Genomic DNA, 10058 nt, shown 5'->3' on the forward strand with positions numbered 1-10058 from the left:
CCAAGCATTCAGAAAGCAGTGGGCAAGTTGGCAGCTCAGGGAACTGTGAGGATGGTGAGCCTCAGTTAGGAGCAGTGGTGGGTGTGACTGGGGAGCAGCCATGCTGTGGCTTAGTCAGGCCTTGGATGTTCTTCCCAGCTTGGGAGCATGGTCCTTATGTGGGAGGCTGGAGGTTGTTAGATCTAAGAGGGAGGTGGAGTCTAGTGGGAGGTAACAAGCCTGTCCCACCTCTGTTCTGTGTTCTGGTGCCCTTTCTCTTGATCTGGCCTCACCGCTACCAAGCACTATCACCATCGTAGTATTGTTATAAAGGGGATACATTCAAATCCATCAAGTGTCCATGGCTCTGTCCAGCACACCCCACCCCCAGTCCTCTGAGCTTCACTGAAGAAGAGGTCACTGAGTCAGGCTGTCATGAACCCGGATGAGCTCCTGCAATTTCTGCTTCAATTCCTGAGCCTTCTGCCGCAGCTTTGCAGCAAACTCTGCACCCTCCTGCAAATGCTTTGTGTCTTCTATGATGCTAATTATATCTAGTGCTAGGGAGTGACTTGCAGTGGCTGCAGCAATGATCCGGTCGTTTTTGGTCATTACCAGAGCAGTGCCTCCAAAGGCTTTCTTCACCTCTTTCGTGCTTTTGGCTGACACTTTCCCTGTGGTCATTAGACGCTTAGCTTTATTTGCTAGGCGAGGGTTGGCTTTTTCCAGCTTGATGGCATCGATGTTCTTCTTTATGTCATCCACATTCTTAACAAATTGCTTAGATACAGAAACAAGCCTGGTAGTGATCTTCTCCAATGATTCTGTAATGTCCTTCTCAGTGTTGTTGTTTTTAATGTCATTCGCAGTGTCTTTGCTCTCTTTCAGAAGCTCTCTAGCTTCAGCTTCTAATGACGCCGTGCTCACCTTTTCCACAATGGTTGTGGAAACACTTGTCACAGCTGCTGCCGCCCCAAGTCCCAAGCCTGTGGCTGAAAGTCCCAGACTGACTCCTGCTGACACAGGTGCCAGAGCAAGACCAATGACTGTCAGGACTCCAGATGCAGCACCGGTGGACTTGGCCACCACTTGTGTGATGGAGCAGCCCCTGTGCACCTTGTCAATCTTGTCTGCAAGGGCGAGGAGCTTCCTGATGCTCTCCTCAAGCTCCTGTTTCATCTGAGGATAAACTTCCAGAAACCTTTCCTTCTCACGTGACGCATCTTTCACTTTCCTGTAAGGGGAGAAACCAACTAACAGAGTGAGGAAGAGAGTTTGGAAAGATCTGTCCTGTGGCAATCAGAGCATCTGCTGGGAATGAAATGGAGGATTGTCTTACAGCTGTATAATGTCGTTCTTGCATTGATGAGCAGGTTGGACCCACCACACAATGTTTAATTGTTAAGGACACGATGAGTTAAAACCATATTAATGTGTCCTTTAAATTTTTTATTTTATTTGTTTGAGTGTTTTGCCTGCAGGTGTGTGTGTGTACCATCTGCAGTCCTGGTGTCATGGAGGGCAGAAGAAGAAACTGGATCACTAGACCCAAAGTTACAGGCAGCTGTGAGCCATCATGAGGATGCTGAGAACTGGATGTCAGCCACCTGGAGGAGCAGCCAGGGCTCTTAACTCCTGAGTCATCTCTAGTCACTTACCACACATTTTTATTGCTAGACATTTAATAAATATGGCTTCCCCTGAAGGCCAATGTCATCACTACCAACATACTTCTCTGTAGGAACTCTAAAAAACAGAGAAGTGAGATTAGAAAAAAACAACAACAACTGTATTTTAGGAAAGTTAGTGTTCTCCAAAGAGTACACTTTTCCCAATAAAAAACCTGGTCTTGCCGTCAGCTACTGGGAACTGTCCTGTCTACTCTACAGTGACCTGCTGGTTTGGGATGTCCACATTTGCTTTGGGACTTGTGATTCGAGAGTCTGCTAATTGCACACCCCTGAGAGAGAAACCCTGCACAGGTATTCTTTGAAGCTGATGTCTCTTTGCCCTGCAGCTGTATGTACACCTGAGCTGGTGGGCTGCTCACAGCTAAGACCCTTCCCCTCAAAAGCACACAAAGCTCCCTTCCAGCTGTGAGCAGAAGATAAAGAACCATGAGTGGATCCCCATTTCTATGTGGGTCCCCTCCCCAAGGCACCTCACTGTGCCTCTGCAAGTGTTTCAGTAACAGGCAAAACCGAGAAAGCACAACATGTGGGTTCCCTAGAATGAATTCCCAGCCTGAGAAGGGTGATGTGTGGTGGATTTTGCTGTCATTTCTGACCTCCAGGGGATCTAGACACTAAAGGCATGGGCTCCAGGAGGGAGGGAGACCCCAGGTCTCTCATGGGGACTGTGTATGTGATCAAGGCACTACAAAATTCTGGAAACTGAGGCTTATGTGGAGAAATATTTTTCCTTGGTCAACTTTATTAAACTATTCTACATTACTTTTATAGTGTGTCTTGGTCTTGACTTTTCATGCGTTTTCTGCAATGGCTGGTGTTCCCTGCCCAGACTTGGCAAGAATCTTAAGTCAGGTTGTGAGACTGCCCTACTTTTGATACTCAATACTCAATCAAGTTCCTGTGTTTAACTTCTGGTGTCCTAGTCTTGACCTCCCTCAGGAGGAATGCCATGAGGTCAGCTTCACAGTGCCCCTGCCCCCTGCTCACTACTGCCCCTCACTCAGCTTGTCTGCCAGAGTCCCCAGCTGAATGCCTATCCAGAACTCTTCTGTCTCTTTCCCTTAGAGCACCAGTCCTGAACAGCTCCTTCCTGACTGCTAACTCGTGTTAGAATACGGCTTCTCTACCAAGGCATCTTTCTTGGTGTATGTCGCTCCCTTTTAGCTTTCACATAACTGTGCTATGTCTTGAGGACAGCAGAAAATTCTCCCTTGATATCTAGATGCACCGTTAGGATGTGGCTAATCAGGTAAAGTGTTTGCCAGGAAAACACGTGGACCTGAGTTCTGTGTTCCAGAGTCCACATAGAAAAGCTAGGATGGAATTCTTTCTATCAGGCTACTGTTACCTTAACCGAAACCACACAATGGAACAATGAAAAAGTCTCATGTAGAACACTTATGCAAAAACTTCACAAAATATTGGCATACTTAATCGTAGAGCACTTAAAAAATCATGCATCATGAACAAGAAAAATTTATCTCTTACTTGATGGTTCAATGTAAGAAAGTCTGTCAATGTAATCCACAATATAAACAGACTAAAAGACAAATACCACATGATCATCTTCTTAGATGCCGAAAAAAGCCTTTGGCAAAATCCACCCCCTCTCATGATAAAGGTTTTACAAAGATCACGGATACAAGAAACATACCTAAATATAATATAAACCATCAACAACAAGCCGACAGCCAATATCAAATTAGATGGAGAGAAACTGGACAAACCAGCTCTTTCCACAAATTGTTGTCTGAATCCTTCTATGGTCGGCAGGACCTGCAGGGCCACTGTGCTCCATGTGTCCCAGAGATACTCAACCACAGACTCGATGAAGCCTTTCCTCTCTGGATGGGAAGGAAAAGGGATATGGTTAGAGGACCATGCTGGAGACCTTGAACGGCTTCAGGAACTAGGTTTTAAATTTGTTCTGAGCATCTGTCCCTTCTGGTATAATCTGGTGTCACTTTTGATAGGGACTGAGTTATGTCTCTTAACACACTTGTTAAAGCTCTATCCCCAGGTGACTGTATTTGGAGATAGAGAAGGAAGCAAGTGCGGTTGTGAGTGAGGTCCCTGACCCAGAGGGTTAGTGTCCTCCCAGCAGCCAGAAGATGGTCCCTCCCTCCATTCCCTCCTTCTCTGTCTCCCCCACCCTCCCCTTTCTTCCTTTCCCTTACTCTCTTCTCTCTAGACACACAAGAGAGACCATGGGCTAGAATAGGGTACAGGCTCCCTCTGCCAACCCCCAGGGCCAATCTGCCACACTTTGATTGTGGTTGCTGGATTCCAGAACAGTGAGAGAAGAGGTCTTTTCTCTTTAAACCACCTACCCAGTGTCACTTTGTGATGGCATCCTGAGAGGACAGATATACCAGGGAGATGTCTTGGTGCTTTGTAGAGACACGTATAGTTTTCTGCTCAGAACAGTTAGAAAGTGAGACTCTCATCCCCAGAAAGAGGGAGAGTCCAGTGATGGCATCCATCTACTGTGTGCCTGGGGCCCAGTCCTTGAATGTGACTCTTTCCTTGATTTTCATTTCATGTATTGGAATTTTTGCCTGCTTGTATGCATGTCTGTGAACCATGTGTGTCTCTGGTGACCGAAGAGGGTCTTGGATCCCCTGGAGCAGCAGTTACAGCCTGCTGTGAACCTGATGTGGGCGTTGGGATCTGAACCCATGTCTTCTGAAAGAGCAGCAAGTGCTCTTAACCACTGAGCCACTCTCTAGCCCCAAACTTGACTTTCCTCACTGGAATGATTAGTTATTAATTCTGAGTTCTAATTAATTAGTTATTAATTCTGGATTAATAAATATCTGGGAGATCAGTAGCCCTTCTCTCGGTGGGGTGTGAGGGAGTTCCCAGAAATAACAGATCCTAAGTTCTCTTAGTGCATGAGTGGTTCAAAGATTGAGCTGAGGCACCTTGGGAAGTTGAGCCTGGCTGGGGTCAGGAGGGCAGCTGGGATGTGTCTTTGGGGCTGATTGCCATCTTGTCTTGGCCCTTTCATGTTACTGCTTTTGTGCGCCATGATGTGGGCTGCCCACCCTGCCTCCCTTCCAGGATAAACCAAAATATGCAATATTGTCAGTGAGATAATCTGCTTTCATTAGTTCCAAAAATGACAAAACTGAGAGACATCAGCTTTAACAACTAACTTATGTTAGTCATCTTTGACTCCTCAGCAGGGAGGCCCTGGAGTCCTAGGCCATGAGCAGCACAGAGAACAGACTGATTACCTGTGGAGCCCATGACAGCTGTGGGTCTTGGTGTCACTCAGAGGATCCTGAGAGGTTTCCTTACAGCTCACCAGGTGTCCAGGCTACAGGAGGAAATAACAACCTGTGGGACAGAATGGGGACAGCCACTGTGACCAGGGATCTTGTGACCCACAGATCATTCGATGTTGACTGCCAAGGGCCAAAAGAAAGTGGTCAAAGCATGTCTGCTCCCCAGACTCTGTGACTGTTATTTTAGGGAGCCTGCCTGTGGCTCCAGCCCTGCTGCCCTCTGTCCAGGCTAGAAGGAGGACTTCTGTCAATGTGGGGACAGTGCAGAAGGTGTCAGCTGAGGACACAGCTGTGGAGAAACAAAGACCCTGAACACAGAATGAGAAATGGAGAGGAATATATTGGTAGCCACCTTTGGGTTGCTCCCAGTACCCTGTTAGTATTGATTATGAGTTCTTTTCTTTCTTTTTCTTCTTTCTTTCTTTCTTTCTTTCTTTCTTTCTTTCTTTCTTTCTTTCTTTTTTTTTTGTGTGTTTTGGCACAGAGATTCTCCATGTAGCCTTGGCTGCTCTGGAACCCACTTGTAGACCAGGCTGGCTTCTAACTCACTGAGTTCCATATACCTGTGTGTTGTTGGTTTTCTTACTCCTTTGGGGGACCGCCACCCAGCTCCCAAATAAATCACACATGGAGGCTTATTCTTACTTATAAATGACCAGCCTTAGCTTGTCTTTTTTTTTTTTTTTTTTTTTAACTCTTCTTAACTTAAATTAACCTGTCTCTCTTTTGCCTCTTGGCCTTTTCCATCCTCTTACTTCAGTAAATCTTACTCTTATTTCATGGTTTGCTTTGTAGCTGGATGTCTGGCCCACAAAAGAGTAATAAAAAAAACCGCACAGCATTTTAGCAAACTAGTGTGGTCTATATTTCCATATGGCCTGAGAAAGCTGAAAAAAGGGAGGATATGGCTTCTTTAAGAGTTTCTATGGGGGCCAGATGGTGGTGGCACACACATTAAATCCAAGCACTTGGGAAGCAGAGACAGTGGAATCTCTGTGCCTTTGAAGCCAGCCTGGTCTACAGAGCTAGTTCTAGGACAGGGTCCAAAACTACAGAGAAACCCTGTCTTGAAAAAATAACAACAACAAAGAAAGAGTTTGTATGAGATAGTGAAACCTTGAGCAGCTAGTACGTTAAGTAGGAACAAATTTAAAAAGTAAAAATGCCAGAGCAGGCCTGAGGTAGTGAACTCCATAGGAGCAGGACCGAGCCAGTGACCTAGGACAGGGCAGGCCTGAGGTAGTGAACTCCATTGGAGCAAGTCTGAGCCAGTGACCTAGGCCAAATCAGGACTGAGCCAGCAACCTAGGCCAGAACAGGTTGAGGCATTGAACTCCAAAAGGGCAGGACTGAGGCAGTGACCTGGGACAAAGCAGGCTCAGGACAGTGAATGCTACAGGAGCAGGAGCAGGAGCTGAACAGACCAGGATCATTTGTGGAGGCAGGATTGGGCCAGAGCAGACTTGAGACAACAAACTTAACAAGAGCAGGTACAGGAAAGCAACCAGTGAGCGAATGGGCCAAAACCAGAGACTGGTGCAGGTGCAGGCATGAATCTTGGACCTAGGGGGGACTAGACCTGAGTCAGGACCCCTGTGCGACTGGGTGTGAGTCTGGGACCTTGGAGGGAGTAGGCCTGAGACAGGTCCTCTGCGGGTTTGGGCACACTCGAGTCTCAGACCTCTGAGGGAGTAGATCAGAACCAGAGACGTTTATAGGACTAACCCCAGGCCAGGGACCTTGCAGGAGAAGATCTAGACCAGGGACTTTTACAGAAACAGATCTGAGCCAATAACCTAGCCTAGAGCAGGCCTTAGACAGCAAACTCCATGGTAGTGGAGCAAAGCCCAGGAGTGCTGAGTAACCTCCAGGAATAAGGAGTGATCAATGGGGTAACTAGAACTGTGGCACTGAGTGTAACATGAGGAACAACCATCTGAGCCTTGGATTCACTGGCACCTAGAAGATTAATCATCAGAATCACAGACAGTCACGACCACACCAATCAGAGGAAAAGATGAGTACACAAGTTAAGAACACATGCAACACCACAAAGAACAACACAGTACCAGTAAAATCTAGAAAGCATACTAAAACAAGACTTGGACAACAAAATATAGATGAAGCAGAAGAAAATGAATTAAAAATAACTTCAGGAGAATGTTTGAGACTCTTCAACAGGAAATGAGAAATTCCCTCAAAGAAATAGAGGAAAAGACAAACAAAAAATTGGAAGAAATCAGCAAATCCCTTCAGGAAAACCAAGAAAAAACAATCAAATATGAAAGAAACTATTTGAGACTTGAAAACTGAAATAGAGACAATAAGGAAAACACAGGACAAGAGAATTATAGAAACAGAAATTATGAGAAAATGATCAGGAACCACAAACGCAAACATAAACAGCAGAATACAAAGAATTGAAGAGAGAATCTCAAGCACTGAAGATACAATAGAAAAAATAGACTCCTCAGTCAAAGAAAACATTAAGTCTAACAAAAGCTTAACCCAAAATATTCAGGAAATATGGGACACCATAAAAAGGCCAAACCTAAGAGTAATAGGTATAGAAGAAGGAGAAGTTCAACTCAAAGCCACAAAAAATATATTTAACAAAACCATAGAAGAAAACTTTCCAAACCTAAAGAAAGATATGCCTATGAAAATATAAGAAGGGTACGGAACACCAAACAGACTAGATAAAAAAAAAGTCCTGTTGCAACTTAATAATCAAAACACTAAACATACAGAATAAAGAAAGAATATTAAGAGCTGTGAAGGGAAAAGGCTAAGTAGCATATAAAGGCAGACCTATCAGAATTACACCTGATTTCTCATTAGAGACAGTGAAAGCAAGAAGGTCATGGTCAAGCATTATGCAGACAATAAGAAACCACAGATGCCACCCAAGACTATTATACCCAGCAAAACTTTCAATCACTATAGAAGGAAAAAACAAGATATTCCATGACAAAACCACATTTAACCAATAGCTACACACAAACCCAGCCCTACTAAATACTAGAAGGAAAACTCCAACCCAAGGAAGTTGGCCACATCGACAAAAAAACAGACAATTGATAGTCTAATAGTAGCAAATCCCAAAGAAGGGGAAAACACACAAATTAACATCACCAACAATGAAAAGTAAATTAGCAGGAGATAGGAATCACTGGTCATTAATATCCCTTAATACAAATGGGCTCAACTCAACTGTAAAAAGATATAGGCTAACAGATTGGATATAAAAACAGAATCCATCCTTCTTCAGCATACAGAAACATACCTCAACCTCAAAGACAGACATCGCCTCAGCGTAAAGGGTTGGGAAAATTTTCCAATCAAATGGACCTAAGAAACAAGCTGGTGTAGCTATCCCAATGTCTAACAAAATAGACTTCAAACTAAAATCAATCAAAAGAGACAAAGAAGGACATTTCATATTAGTCACAGGAAAAATCCATCAAGAGGAAATCTTAATACTGAACATCTATGCCCGAAATACAAGGGCACAGTCATATGTAAAAGAAATACTTCTAAAGTTTAAACCATACATTAAACCCCACACACTAATAGTGGGAGACTTCAACACTGCACTCTAACCACTGGACAGGTCAGTCAGACATAAAAATGAACAGAGAAATAAGGTAACTAACAGATGTTATGACTCAAATGGACTTAACAGCCACTATAGAATATTCCATCCAAACACAAAAGAACATACCTTATTCTCAGGACCTCAAGGAACTTTCTCAAAAATCGACCTCATACTTGGTAACAAAAACCTCAACAAATACAAATAATTGGAATAACCCCATGTATCTTATCAGATTACCATGGCTTAAAATTAGAATTCAATAGTATTACTAATTCCAGAAAGCTCATAAATACACATGGAAATTAAACAATGCACATCTGAATCATCAATGGGTCAAGGAAGAAATAAAGGGAGAAATTAAAGACTTCCTATAATTTAATGAAAATGACCACGTAACATACCCAGATTTATGGGACACAACAAAAGCAGTGTTAACAGGAAAGTTCATAGTACTAAATGTCTACATAAAGAAGCTGGAAAAATCCCACACTAGTGAATTAACAGAACATTTGAAAACTTTAGAGCAAAAAGAAGCAAACTCACCCAAGAGAACTAGACGGCAGGAAATAATCAAATTGAGAGCTGAAATCAACAAAATAGAAACAAAGAAAACAATACAAAGAATCAATGAGACAAAGAGCTGGTTCTTTGAGAAAATCAAGGAAATAGACAAACCTTTATCCAAACTAACAAAAAGGCAGAGAGAGAATATCCCCATTAACAAAATAAGAAATGAAAAAGGGGACATAATAACAGACCTGGAGGAAATACAGAGAATCATCAGGTCATATTTCAAAAACCTGTACTCCACAAAATTGGAACACTTTAAGGAAATATACAACTTTCAGGATAAATATCACTTACCAAAATTATATCAAAACCAGATAAGCAAATTAAACAGATCTATAACTGCTGAAGAAATGGAAACAGTCATCAAAATCTCCCAACCACAAAAAGCCCAGGAACAGGTGGTTTCAGCTCAGAATCCTACAATACTTTCAAAGAAGAACTAATACCAATACTCCTCAAATTATTCCACACACTAGAAACAGAAGGAATATTGCCAAGCTCTTTTTATGAGGCTACAATTACACTGATACCCAAGCCACATAAAAACACGACTAAGAAATAGAATTACAGACCTTCTCACTCATGAACATTGATGCAAAAATACTAAATAAAATTCTGGCAAATTGCTGGGTGGTGGTGGCGCACCCCTTTAATCCCAGCACTCGGGAGGCAGAGGCAGGCAGATCTCTGTGAGTTCGAGACCAGCCTGGTCTACAAGAGATAGTTCCAGGAAAGGCTCTATCAGAGCCACAGAGAAACCCTGTCTTGAAAAAAAAAATTCTAGCAAATCAAATCCAAGAACACATCAGAACCATCATCCACCATGATCAAGTTGGCTTCATCCCAGAGATGCAGGGATGGTTTAACATATGAAAATCTGTCAATGTAGGGCTGGAGAGATGGCTCCGTGGTTAAGAGCATTGCCTGCTC

At 43.3% G+C, this 10058-nt stretch overlaps 2 protein-coding genes across 2 annotated transcripts in view; both read right to left on the minus strand.

Annotated features, from left to right (window-relative positions):
* Window positions 1–294, minus strand: part of LOC101998141 (apolipoprotein L3-like) — a 38252-nt gene extending 37958 nt beyond the window's left edge. The window contains exon 1 of the mRNA XM_013348736.2: window positions 273–294. Within this exon, the coding sequence (XP_013204190.1) occupies window positions 273–294 (22 nt within the window). The remainder of the gene's footprint in view (window positions 1–272) is intronic.
* A 92-nt stretch (window positions 295–386) lies between these two features.
* LOC101987412 (apolipoprotein L3-like) lies at window positions 387–3344 on the minus strand. The gene is made up of 2 exons (XM_013348737.1): window positions 3325–3344; window positions 387–1213 (listed from the first exon to the last, which is right to left on the minus strand). Exons 1-2 carry the CDS (start codon window positions 3342–3344, stop codon window positions 397–399), a joined length of 837 nt encoding a protein of 278 aa, XP_013204191.1. The 3' UTR covers window positions 387–396.
* Between the last annotated feature and the right edge of the window lie 6714 nt (window positions 3345–10058).

The sequence above is a fragment of the Microtus ochrogaster genome, chromosome 15 (genome assembly GCF_000317375.1).
Source record: "Microtus ochrogaster isolate Prairie Vole_2 chromosome 15, MicOch1.0, whole genome shotgun sequence".
NCBI lineage: Eukaryota > Metazoa > Chordata > Mammalia > Rodentia > Cricetidae > Microtus > Microtus ochrogaster.

What these genes read in the sequence shown, in the direction of transcription:
- LOC101987412 (XM_013348737.1), bottom strand. Translation starts at nt 3,344, where the DNA reads ATGGTTTATATTATATTTAG. An exon ending in ATGGTTTATATTATATTTAG is followed by an intron (nt 1,214 to 3,324) that starts GTATGTTTCTTG and finishes CTCCCCTTACAG; the next exon opens with GAAAGTGAAAGATGCGTCAC.